Source organism: Ovis canadensis, chromosome 1 (assembly GCF_042477335.2).
Source record: "Ovis canadensis isolate MfBH-ARS-UI-01 breed Bighorn chromosome 1, ARS-UI_OviCan_v2, whole genome shotgun sequence".
NCBI classification, from domain to species: Eukaryota; Metazoa; Chordata; class Mammalia; order Artiodactyla; family Bovidae; genus Ovis; species Ovis canadensis.
Genome location: NC_091245.1, coordinates 818,006 through 830,979, shown reverse-complemented (window position 1 = coordinate 830,979; position 12,974 = coordinate 818,006). Strand labels below are relative to the sequence as shown.

At 64.2% G+C, this 12,974-nt stretch overlaps 1 protein-coding gene across 1 annotated transcript; it reads left to right on the top strand.

Moving 5' to 3' along the window:
- The first annotated feature begins 8,151 nt into the window (after positions 1–8,151).
- Positions 8,152–11,144, top strand: RTP5 (receptor transporter protein 5 (putative)). Its single transcript, XM_070292469.1, has one exon. It carries the CDS (start codon positions 9,546–9,548, stop codon positions 9,774–9,776), a length of 231 nt encoding a protein of 76 aa, XP_070148570.1. The 5' UTR covers positions 8,152–9,545; the 3' UTR covers positions 9,777–11,144.
- Positions 11,145–12,974: the final 1,830 nt, after the last annotated feature.

Genomic DNA, 12,974 nt, shown 5'->3' with positions numbered 1-12,974 from the left:
GGGAGCCCCCTGGGCAGAGGGAGGGTCTTCTGTGCCCCCTCCCCTGGCCAGCCCTGCCCTCTCTGGGCCCAGGTCCCAGTGTCAGCATGCTTGAACCACTGCCTGTTGGAGCCGCTCTGCTGGGCGCAGCGAGTGCGGGGCGGGCCCCTGCCTTGCCAGACCTCCCTGATGGCGGTGGGCAACCTCCCTGATGGCGGTGGGTGGCGAGGCTCCGGGCTCTTTCCTCCAGGCGCACCTGCGACCCGCGTCTCCCGTGCGTCTCCCGTTCTACCCAGGGCGCTGGGCCCCTCCCCACACCCTCGGTGGTCCTGCTGGGCTTGCGTGGATGGGGGGCTTTCAGGCTGGCTCTCAGGAGGCCCCAGGCAGTGGGGGGGGGGGCCTCACTTCCACCTCTTTCCTCCTGCAGAAGCTTCCTGAGCCTGTCGGTGCTGGGGGTGGTCCTGGGGTTTCCAGGAGCCTCGCCTGGCCACCTAGCCCCGATGTTTGTGAAGTCACTGGGTCATTCACCACATTTCGCGCTAAGCATTTTGTTCTAATGAATGGAAAACAGGAAAAACGAAACTGCTGATATTAGCGGTGCGGTGCGTAGGTCTCGTCAGCTAAGATGACAGAGACAGAAACTGCCCGACAGCTGGCGCTCAGCCCCGGCTCTGACACCGGGGTTTGCTGTGAAGGGAAAACATTAAAGAAAACTGAGACGGTGGAAAAAGAGCATCAAAGGCACTATCTCTGGCGAAGCAGGGCGCTGGGCGGAGGAGGCTCCGCGGGGAACAGAGGGCCACTCCCAGGCGCCAGCCCCGGAGGAGGCTGCGGGGGCAGCGTGGAGGGTGGGACGGGTCCCTGCTGACCCTGGCCCTGGGGGCACGTGGGCGCTCACAGCGGCCCGAGGCTCTGTGTGGGGCGCGCTGTGTCTCCTGAGGACCAGGCTGCAGCGGGGTGTGTGGGGAGCACTCTGTCCCCTGAGGATGAGGCTGCAGTGGGCTGTGCGAGGAGTGGGGGTGCTGTCAGACCCTTGGGCCTCCTCACCACTTTCCCTTCCGCTCCACCTGTGAGAGCCCGGATGGTGCTTCCTTCCCTCTTGCCCCACTTCCCTTCCTCCCCTCCTCCTGGTGGTCCCTCCCTCCCAGCCTCTTGACCCCTTCTCTCACTGATGCCCCAGGGCGGTGGGGCCGGGGGGATGGCCCAGACTGAAGGGGCCCTTGACTGCAGGAGGGGTGGGGTGGAAGGGGACCAAGGGATGAAGGGGCACAGACACTGGAGGCACAGAGTGGGTACCCGGAGCCTGGGGAGGGCAAGACCAGCAGGACAACTGGGCCAGAGCCTGGGGAGGGGCCCCGGCAAGTGAGGGCAGGGGCGGGAATCCCAGGGCCTCTGTGTGCCGTCCCCACAGGCCAGCTCCCTCTGTGCATCAACAAGCTGTCCCCACACACACCCCGTCCAAACACTCTGTCCCCCACCGTCTCCCCCATCGTCCACCCGTACGGCTCCCCACACTGTCCCATCCCCACACAGCGCGCCCACAGACCATCTCCCACACACCGTCCCCGCGCTCACCGTCCCTGAACACACTGTCCCCACACACACTGTCCCCACACACACTGTCCCTACACACCATCTCCCACACACCGTCCCCCCACTCCATCCCCACCCTTCTCGGGACAGCGCAGGCTCCCTGGGTGGAGGGAGGGCCGCTTAGGCCCCGTCTGCCCCTCCCTGCAGCCCGCTGGCTGGCCTGCCTCTGGGCTCTGTGTCCTGGCCTCACCCCCTCAGCTGTGGGCCAGTTCCGTCGGGCTCGCCGCGGGCTGACCGTCCCTGACCGCACACGTGCCCCTCTCACAAGCCCGGGGTCGGCTGGGACGTAAGGCCCCCCGGGCCCCCGTGCCGTGGGGCCTCGGGGAGGCGGTCCCTGCAGGGGCTCCAGGCGTGACGGTGGCAGGGCCGGGCCCGCACGAGGGCCGGAGCTTCTCAGGGACAGCATCTCGCTCAGCCGCCCGCTGGCGCGCCAGGGCTGCCGCGGCTGCGCCCGCCGAGGGGTGCGGCGGCCCTGCTTGCTCCCGCGCCGGCCTGCCTCCTGCCCCTGAGGGACCCCCGCGCCTGAGAGCCACTCCCAGCGCTCTGCCCTCTCACCCTGCGCCCATCCTCCAGCGTCTGCACTGTCTCCACAAAGTGCACAGTGGGGGGCCCGTGCGGCAGACCCCGCGGACAGTGGTCCGCACGCCCATGTGCCCCCCTGAGCGCCCCGCTGCGCCCCGTGGTGGGTGGGCTCGCTCGGCTCTTCTCTGCGGAGGCCCGCCTGAGCGTCCGGCAGGGAGCAGCCGGCGGGCAGGGCCTGGCAAGCTGCCCTGGTCCGCGCAGCCCCTGGTGCCGTGGGGTGTGTGCTGCGTTGGCAGGTCTGTGGCTGCCGGCTGCTTCCTGCTAGACCGACCCGCAGAAGCCCAGGGGCCAGCAGTGAAGGAAGCGAAAGGGCCCACAGGGTTCTCAGCGAGGCGGGCGCTGGGCTCCCATCTTTCGGCCCTGACGAGAGGGGGCCTGCGGCTTCCAAGCTGCGCCTGGCCTGGCTGAGGTGACGCTGGAGGAGGACAGGGGTGGAGGGAAAGTGGGGAAGAGGGGATCCCCGAGCTCCTGAGAGGCCGCTGGCGTTGGAGGGATGTTTCCATCAGGGGCAAAACACAGGAAGCAGGGGGGTCTCCTGAAACTGCTTCTGGGGGGCCAGAGGATGGTGATGTCAGCGACCCCTGACCCACACTTGGAAGGGGAAATGATGCCCCAAACCAGGAGGGTGGTGAGTTCACAGCCATTCTGAGGTTGGAACAGGAAATGGTTAATAGTGTTTGCAAATAAAAACTTTCTGCTCTATCCTGTTTTTGAAGCATTTCCCAGAAGTTAAAAAAGAATACCGAATTTATCTGCCCAATGTAAGAATCAAACTGAAAAATGAAGATGAAATATTTTCATCATTTATTATGCACAAGAGTAAAGACAGCTGGGGTATCTGCTCACGTGGTGGGTCCCCGTCATTTCTGAAACTGCTAGAATGCTGTTAGGAGTTTACGTGCAGATTTATGTTTTAAAATTCCCAGAATGTGTGTCTGTGCGTATGTGCCCGTGTTTTGTATGGGTGTGGGCATGCATGTGTTCACGGGCAGGCACGTGTGTGGTGTGTGTGTTTGCGTGTGTACAGGTGCCCGCATGAGTGTGCTTTGTGTGTGGTGTGTTTGTGCATAGGCTTGTGCTCATGTGTGGGTCGGGCTGTGCAGGTGTGTGTGGCGGTTTGCGTGTACATGTGCGGAGTGCAGCTCTGTGTGTGCTGTGTGTCACAGGTGAGTGTGTGCAGTGCTCACAGGCGTGTGTGTGCCTGTGTGCACCCTGGCCTCTCTTGCTGGCCGGTCGCCCAGGCGGCTGAGGGGCAGCCCCCCAGCTCTGGAGGCAGGCCAGCCGGCGCGGATGCGGGGGCGCCAGCCCCTGGGCCGGCCGGCCATGCCTCCAGAGCTGGGGTGCTCTCAGTCAGAGGCGCCCCGCCCGCCGCCCGGTCCCTTGTCCTTTTCCGCTGTTGCTCGGTGTCCTGGCTCCTGTGGGGTCTGGGGGAGGTGCCAGCCCCTCGCTCGGCAGCAGCTGGGCTGGGTGCTGAGACTTGGGCGTTGGGAAACACCGTAGGGACGGAACAGCTGGGCGGGGCCGCGGCGGCTGCGCCCCCGTGTATGCACCTTGACCGTGTGCTGGGGCTCGGGCCCTCGGGTGGGCTGTAGGGCCCAGGATTCAGGGAGTGCACCCGTCTGCAGAGGCCTGGGGGCAGGGCGGCCCGGCACGCACTGAGACAGACTCTGCCCCCGGCTGTCTTCCTGGTTGTCTGTCTGTCTGTCCTAACTCGTCTGCTGCCCACGCCCACGGTTGGTGGAGTAAAGCATCAGCTGGGGGGCCTCGGGCGGACCCTGTGGCCTCCGACCCTGAGCTGGCGGCCAGGTCTGTCGCATCCCTGCTGGGCTGTCTTGCCTCCTTCACTCCCACCCCTGCCCAAAGCGGAGTGTTGTCTGGCCCAGGCTCGGGGTGGGGGCTTCCGGGAGCCAGCCAGGTCCAGGTGGGGGCAGATGGGGGCTCACCTGGACTGCGGGAGGTCTGCTTTCTCACGCTCCACCGGAGGACCCCGTGTGGGTGCTCCCCCTGCGCCCTGGCTGGGGGGCGAGTATAGCTGAGGAGGAGGCCAGAGCGTGTCCACTGGGAGAGCGACCCTTGCTGCTTCCCTTGGGGGGTGATCGTGTGGAAAGGGTACCTGGTTTCCTGGTGCTTCTCTCCACCCCCGATCTGAGCTGGTCTGGAGTCGTCAGTGCCTTGGGGAGGCTGGTCCTAGGGCAGAGGGTGGAGGGCGGAGGGCGGAGGGCAGAGGGAGTGGCCGCTGACCCTGCTGTGGGAGCCTGTCCTTCAGCGGAAGGGCCTCTCCGGCCCCTCCTCCAGGCTGGACTCACACAGACCCCGGCTCCAGAACACGCCTCCCGTGCGGGGTGGTGCTGCCTTCTGCCTCGCCCCTCGTTTCTCTGCCAAGAAGAGGAGATGTTTATGGCTGATGGATCTGTTAGCGGACCCTGCAAGCAGCATTCGTGGGGGGCTGGGCTCATGGGTTTGGGGGGCAGATAAACGGGCAGCCAGATAAAGGTGTGTGAAGGCTGACTTCCCTGGCTTCTGCACCTCTGGGATAGGCTGAGGGGGTCCTGAGTGAAAGGTCAGAGTTGACTGGCTCCTCGCATCACCACCCGAAGGTTATTTTCTGGGACAGGGTGGTGAGTCACAATTGCTGGACTCTCCCCCAGAGTGAGGGTCAGCTGGTGGTCTCTGGAGAGGAGGGGCCTGTGGCTGGCCTGCGGTGGTCTGGTCTTGGCAGCATGAGGGGCCCACACCCAGCACAGGGCATGCACAGCGGGGGCCACTGTGCCTGGAGGGGCCATCGGGAGGGGGAGAGCTTGTACACAGCACAGCCCAGACTGACCAGCAAAACTCAGGATCTTAGAATTGCAATGATTGGCTGGGTGATGACCAAAAATTTCCCAGGAAAAGCTGCCCTAAGGTAACATATACAGATGACACCACCCTAAGGGCAGAGAGCGAAGAGGAACTAAAGAGCCTCTTGATGAGGGTGAAAGAAGAGAGTGAAGAAGCTGGCTTAAAACACAATATTCAAAAAAACTAAGATCATGGCATTCATTCCCATCACTTCATGGCAAACAGATGGGGAAAAAGTGGAAACAGTGACAGATTTTATTTTCTTGGGCTTCAAAATCACTGTGGATGGTGACTGCAGCCACGAAATTAAAAGATGCTTTCTCCTTGGAAGAAAAGCTATGGCAAACCTATACCCCGTATTAAAAAGCAGACATATCACTTTGCAGACATACGTTCATATAATTAAAGCTGTGGTTTTTCCAGTAGTCTTGTATAGATGTGAGAGTTGGACTACAAAGAAAGCTGAGCACTGAAGAATTGATGCTTTTTAACTATGGTGTTGGAGAAGACACTCGAGAGTCCCTTGGACAGCAAGGAGACCCAAACAGTCCCCCATCCTAAAGGAGATCAGTCCTGAGTGTTCATTGGAAGGGCTGATGCTGAAGCTGAAGCCCCAATACTTTGGTCACTTGACGCAAAGAATCAACTCATTAGAAAAACCCCTGAAGCTGGGAAAGATTGAAGGCAGGAGAAGGGGACGGCAGAGGATCAGATGGTTGGATGGCATCACTGACTTGATGGGCATGAGTTTGAGCAAGCTCTGGGAGATGGTGAAGGACAGGGAAGCCTGGCGTGCTGCCGTCCGTGGGGTCACCAAGAGTTGGACATGACTGAGCGACTGAACAACATCAAAGATAACAGTGACTGCCAGAAGTTCCTTTCTCCCTAAAGAAGAAGCCCAGGGGTGCGTGACCCTGAAGTGCTGTCAGGGCTCCGACGGCCCTCAAGGACCCAGGTCTCTCCTTGCTCCTTCCTCAGCAGTGGCTTCCATCTGCAAGGTCACCTCGTCATCTAAGGCGGCTGCAGGAGTGCCAGCCATCACGTCATCATCTCTCACTGGTGAGCAGAGAAGGTGAAAGTGGAGTGGGAAAATTAAGACTCTCCCTGGTTACCTGGTCCAACATTATGGAACCTGCCCTGAGGCACTACTTTCCTGCTCTATCTCACTCTCACACTTAGCTGCAAGGCAGACAGAGGTCACTCAATTGAAAGAGAGTTTGTTGAGAAACAAGCCACTTGACAGGGTCAGCTGTGGGCTGGACACAGACGAGGGAGAAAAATGGGAAGAAACAGTTCGGCATGCGGGGTGGAGGCAGAGTTGTGGGTGGGAGCCCCCTGTGGAGCCGAGCGGGCCTCATGCAGGGAGCACTCCCTGGTCAAAGGGCACATCAGGTTTGCATGTTGGAATTTCTGGGTGGCTCGGGGAGTGCACAGGCTGCAGGAACGCCCAGCCTGTGAGGCCCGCTCGCAGCAGCGACTCCGGAGCCTGGAGACAGCTGTCCGGCAGGTGATGTGGCCCTCGGGGAGGGGGCACAGAGCAGGCGGCCTGTCTGTGTGGACAGGCCCCGGGTGGGGAGGGGGGCCAGCGGCCCAGGCTCGGCGCCCAGGACCTCATTCCGGGAGGGGCCTGTGGAGGAGGCCAGCTCTGTGCCAGGAGCTGCCACAGCCTGGGGGAGTGCCTCTTCCCGTTGCCTGTGGGCGCTGGGGGCTCACTGGCCGCTGAGCACAGGCCCTCCCAGCCGACGTCTCTGTCTCCCTCGCTTGGCCGGAGCCTTTCCATCCTGTCAACACGCGCCCCCGTGTCAGGGCCTGGGCTCGCGGAGGAGGCTGCTGCCTTGGCTTCCTGGGTGCAGGCCCCTCCCCACCCTGCCTGGCCAGCGGTGGTTCTGTCCTTGAGCCCGGCCACCTGCCGCACCGTCACCAGGCCCTGACCTGCTGTGGTGAGGTCTGCACACAGGACGGGGCAAGCTCACGGGCCGCGGGCTCCTCTTCCAGGAGGCTCCCTGGTGTCCCCGATGGGCTGCCCCGGCGGGAAAGGATGGGCTCCGGGGGCTGGGGGCATTCGGACATGTATGGGGGCCTGGCTCCTTCAGGTGCTGAGCTAAGAGCTTAGAGGCATTCGTGAAGCTGTGCATTGACTGTGTTTAAGGTATTTTAACATGAAGGTGACTTTCTAGCAAATAAAAAGTTTGGAGAAAAGTAATGGGAAAATTCACGATACATGTTCAGCAAAGTTCCTCACAACTTTGCTCGTGATGGCAAACTTGGCATCGAGTTCAAGGATCAAGGCCGGGTAGGCAGACTGCACCCCAGCTGCGGACCGGGCGACGCCAGACGCGCAGAAGCACGGGCCCGCGGCGTGCCGGGGGAGAGGAGCAAGCCCGCTGGCGAGGTGCTCCGTGTGACTCCCTGCAGGCACCGGAGACGTGTGGACGTCAGCCCCACAGCGGGGACAATGGGCGGCTTTTATCATCGTGAATGTCGTCCTTTTTATTTACCTGTTTCCAATTTTTCCTAAAACGAAAATCCACTGATTGCGTAATAAAAAGTACTCGAAGGGATCGGAAGAAGAGGCCCATGTCTCATTTCTCTGAGACAAATCCAGTTGCCGTGGAGACTCGGTGGTTGTCAAGGTGGCGATTGGCCAATGCTGGAGGCGGGTGGGTGCTCGCCTGGAGCCCAAGCCGGTGCAGCCCTCAGACCGCACTGCGGACCCAAACAGCATGGACGGGGCGGACGTGTGGGCCAAGACTTTGGCCCAGCTGATGGCCCAGGCGAAGCCCCAGGACAGCTGGGAGCTGGTCCCCCAGGAGAACCTGGCCTCAGGGCACCTGGACAGCAGTGGTTTCCAGTACTGGCTTCGGGGGTTCTCGAGGGGCAGCTGGGGGGCCTCCTGTGGGGTCCCGGGAGGCGGAGTGGGGGGGTGAAGTTGTCTCGCCACCAACCAGTGCTGGGTGTGGCCTTGGCCTTGAGGGAGGCAGGAGCGGGCGTGTGTCTGCCTGGCCTTGGCACCCAACAGGTGGGCGGGCGGGCCGGGAGCTCCCTGTCCCTTCTGGGCAGCAGGGGTGTTGGGGGAGCAGTATGTCCGTTACCTGCTCGCAGGTGAGCTGAGTCCCTGCCTGCTGGGCACCTCCAGGCCAGTCGGCGGCCCTGCCCAGGAAGGGCTGGTGGGAGCAGGGATGGCCGCCGGCCTGTGGCAGTCCTTGTTCACCGCAGCATCTCCTCGTTTCCATGGCAGCACCGCAGCTGGAGCAGGGTGGGTCTCTGCCTTGCCTTACAGAGGGCCTGAGTGCATGGACCCGGAGGGCTTGGGCCCAAGAAGGAGGCGGCGGTCCTGGCGCGGGATGTGGCCGAGCGGGGGCCACGTCGGGAGCCCCGGGGACCGTGGGCCCCCACGCGAGCCGTGCCCTCCCTCATGAGGACAGCCCGCGCCAGACAAGCAGCCACGGGCCAGACCGGCTGCGGGGTCTTCCAGGGGCCAGCTGGGAGGGCGCCGGTGGGAGACGGGTCCGTGTGGACCCTGTGGGCAGCTGTCCTTTGACACGGATGCCCCCGCTCCCCAGCGTCTGAAGCGCCGGGGGTCAGGAGTGCGGTGAGGGGCTGGCTTTCCCAGGTGTCAGCAAGTGACAGCATCGGAGGCTCCTTCCCACCCATAACTGTCCCCTGGGGGAGCCGCTGCACACGGGCTGGACGAGCACCCTGAGCACTGGCTGGACGAGCACCCTGAGCACTGGCTGGTGTTTGGTTTCCACAGACACAGACACGCCAGCTGGAGGGACAGCCACTAGTACAGACCCACGTCTCCACATCCAGCCATGATGCGCCGCTTAATTAACACATACAGGAGGAAGTTCTGTCCCAAGGACACCATTCGTGTCCAGGTGCTCCCCAGCCATGCGTGGCCAGAGGCTGCACGCAGGGGCGTGGGGGGTGGAAAGCCCACCATCAGGGGAAAGTCCGATGGATCGGCTCGAGAATCACTCTGTTGGAGAGATGGGACACAGAGCTTAGCCCCTGGAACAGCACCGTTGCACATGCAGGCTGGACACGCAGTCCCGGTGCGCTGGCCCAGGGCCTCAGGGCCACCCAGCCTCCCAGCCACCCCTCACGTCCAGTTCTCCCTGCACCCCCCATGGCCCCTCTCCTGGGGGACGGGCTCCCCAGGCCCTTTCTGCAGCCCCCTGCCCTACCCCCTGGGCACCACAGATGGCCCTCCCTCCCGTGGGGTCCTGGTGGTGTCTCCTGGGGGTGCTGAGACCCGCATCGCTGGGATGGAGCAGCAGCAGACGTAGCCCTGAGCCTGGAGGGGCCCAGGCAGCGCGCTTGGCCACCCGGGCCGTGCTGGGGCCAAAGGATGGAAGGCGTCCGCTTGGGCTCCGCAGGCTGTGGGGCCTCGGGGGCGCGCAGGGCAGGCTCGGGCCGAGCCCTCGCCCACCAGCCTCTCTCCTCCGCAGGCTCCAGTGTGGCCGCTGCCAGTGGGGCTGGGCCTCGGCCCACGTGCACGGCTCTTCCACCTGTGGTGGGACGAGGCCGGCCGGCACGGGCTGGTCAAGATGCGGGTCTGGGGCCAGCAGTGCCGGCTGTGCCCGCCCGGCGGGGCCGAGTGCCGCGTCAGCTTGCTGAACGTGTGGCTCTTCCTGGACAAGCTGGTGCGGTTCATCGCGCACAAGTGCTACGCGGAGGGTCCCGGCTCCGACCAGGGCCCCGAGGTCTGCTTCGGGGAGCGCTGGGAGGCCTGCGCCCCGGGGCTTTGCTTCTTCCAGCAGCCGCCTGACCCCGTCTGAGGGCCCGAGGGCAGGAGCGCTGGCAGTGTGAAGGGCAGGTTCGCCCTGTGCTCCAGCGGCGGAGAGGAGCCCGCCCCCCGCCGGCAGGCAGCTGCGCGCGCTGGGCCGCGGGCTGGGGTCGACCGTCCGCGGGCTGCACTCCCGACGCCATCGCCCTTCCCCTGTACGTGGCCGACTTCATCAGGAGCCCCATCGCCGAGGGCAGGGACTTCTGTGGCCGGGCGGAGGAGGTCATCACCATCCCCTTCTGCCTCGGGCGCAGGGCCCGGGGGCTGGTGGCTGAGCCCCCAGGCGGCCAGCACGACACCGGCAGGGGCTCCCTCCACCTGCCCGCTAGCTCCAAGGCCACGTCCAAGGGCAGACGCTTCCCGGTGAACATCAAAGCCACCGTCTTCCACGGCAAGGGGCTCTTCCTCAGCGGCGCGAAGGCAACCACAGGCTTCATCTACAAAGGGCTCGGCTGCGTCTCTGAACTTGACGAGGACGGGGACGAGGGCGAGGGCGAGGTTGAGAATGCCGACTGGGGTGCCCTGTCCGGCAGCACCAGGCTCGTCCCGGTCGGAGGCAGCCCACGGCCCATGACCTACATCGTCGGCCTCATGGACAGCGGGGAGGGCTCGGTCACCTTTCCCTCCTCCTTGGCTGACGTGCTCCTGGAAGACGCCGATGCGTTCAACCTGGTGTATGGCTCCCTCACCTTCCTGTTCATGTTCGCCTATGATGGCAGAGTGGCGGCCTCCTCTGCCAGTGGCCCTGAAGACAAAGGGCAGGTGGCTGGCGGCGGTGGGCCTCCTGCCACGGGCCGTGAGCCCCTCCCCCGGGGCCTACGCGGGCGGCTGGGCACCCCTGGGCGAGGGCTCCATCACACTCCCCTTCTCTGTCTTTAGCATCATCCAAAGCAAGAGTTCCGGGCGCAAGGCCAGGGGCCCTTGAGGCAACGGCCCGGCGCCCCGGGGCTGGTCCAAGAAGCGGAAGCAGCCAGGGCCCTGGGCGTCCAGGTTCTGCCCCCCCCGCCCCCCCCCCGCCGCCCGGGGATGAGCGCTTCTGCTTCGAGCCTCCGAAGAGGCCTGGGTCTGGGTCTCGCTGGCCGTCTGCGTCCTCTGGATAAGGCACCTGAGCACGCTCAGCCCCGACCGCTCCCCGTGGGTATGAAGGGCGGTGCCTCCCGTCGCTCCCCTGGGGCCCCCCTCCAGGGGGGCTGCCCGGGCGCCCGGCGAGCAGTGACCCCCACCCCGGCTGCCCTGCTTGCGTGTTCCGTCTCCACGGTGAGTCCTGGTGTCGGGGAAGCTCACGCCGTGACCGTCCCCCGAGCTGACCGAGTGTGTCCCAGGAGCTCTGTGCGTGTCACACTCTAATAAAATAAGTTAAGAGGCAGCAGACACATGGTCTCCCGCTGAGCTGGGGTGTGCAGCGGAGGGCAGTGGGGCGCAGCGGCCAGCCGACCCCCGGGGTCCTGGTCCCCCAGGGGCCCTTTCCTGCGGTGCCGTTAGATCTCTGGACGGGACGCTCGGGCCGGCTCAGCGCAAGCTGCGGAGGGTGGGGAGACCAGCACCACCTCCTCAGGAAGATGAAAGCCCCCCTGGGTGTGGTTGGAGAGCCCCCCCCAGGAGCTGAGGAGGCACCTTCCCCGAGTGAGGGGCAGCGGACTACCCAGCATTTTACCAGATTTTGTTCATGGCTCCCGGGACATCTTCATCCATAGCACTCTTCAAGAAGCGCCATCCTCTCGAGGTTCCCTGTGTCTACACCCTGGATTCCCATCTTCATGGCCCAGGATCCAGTTCTAAGGGGCAGGGGTGTTGGGCCATGTGGGTCCCAGGCATCAAGGGATGACCGTGGGCAGCTGGGCGGGGTCACCCTGTCCCTCCCCTCACACAGACTGGCCCCAGGGCCCTGGGGTCTGAGACTTGGCTCCCCGGTTGGATGGGAGGTTTGGGAAGGCTTGCCTCATAAGGAAGGGTAGGTGGCCAGACTCTCTGCTGCAGGGCCCTCTGTCCACAGGGCCCGGGGGGATCTGGGAGATTAGCCCTCAGGCTGACTCCAGGTGAGGGGGAAGGATGGGGAGGGGTCCCCACTGAGGGGCTGCCTGGACGGAGGGACAGGGGTGGGCTTCGACGTCAGCATCCTGCCCAAAGGGGCCCTATATGACACCAGAGCGCGGAAGGCTCCAGGCCACGTGCATGGCCACACGGCACCGGACCCGAGGCTTGACACTCACACAGCTGAGCAGAGCCGGCCAGAGAACCGTGGCCAGGCCCCCGCCATCTCTGACACACCAACCACTGGAATAGGACACAACTCCAGGGTTCTGTCTACACTGGGTGAGACCTCACTCCTAGGGCAGGACCTGCCCTCCCACCCTCAGAGTTCTGTCTACACTGGGGAGACCCCTCTCCTAGGGCAGGATCCATCCTCCCTCCCACCCTCAGAGTTCTGTCTACACTGACTGAGACCTCACTCCTAGGGCAGGACCCACCCTCCCACTCTCAGAGTTCTGTCTACACTGGGGAGACCTCACTCCTAGGGCAGGTCCTGCCCTCCCGCCCTCCCAGTTCTGTCTACACTGGGGAGACCCCTCTCCTAGGGCAGGACCCACCCTCCCACCTTCCCAGTTCTGTCTACACCGGGGAGACCCCTCTCCTAGGGCAGGACACACCGCCCCCCTCCCCAGGAAGCAGCTGTTGAGGGGCTGTGGTGCCCATAGCGGTCCCCTCTGTCTTCAGACCTGTGGCCTCCCCTGGGGCAGCCGCCACTGAAGTGCTGGTCACCGCACCATTTCCAGCTTCTAGATAAACTGAAATTGTTTCTGAGAGGCAAAGCTGTCCCTGGATGGCTCAGACTGGACAGGGCCGCAGCAGAGAACTTCAGGGCTGGCCACCGTCCCTGCGAATTCAACGAGCTTCCCTCTGGGCACCTGACTTAGGGGCTCGAGGCCCAGTCACCCTTGGTCCCGAGGGTCTGCGGCCGCTGCCTCTGGACCACCCCCTCCAGGGCAAGGGGCTCACATTGGCGCCCGGCTTCTGGGGTCTCCCGATGGTCATCCAGGCCCCCAGGCCCGCAGTGACCTTGCCCACCCCGACACTACTGGCCCGCGCTGTCGCCACAGTCCTGGGCATGCTGGACCCACAGAGACGCGTGTGCCCCCCGCCCTGCAGCCGCACCGGACCTCTGCTCTGCCCTTCCCGCGGCCGCCGCCCG

Bases quoted from the DNA above. Each gene is read 5' to 3' on its own strand.
- RTP5 (XM_070292469.1), top strand. From the start codon at position 9,546: ATGCGGGTCTGGGGCCAGCAGTGCCGGCTGTGCCCGCCCGGCGGGGCC.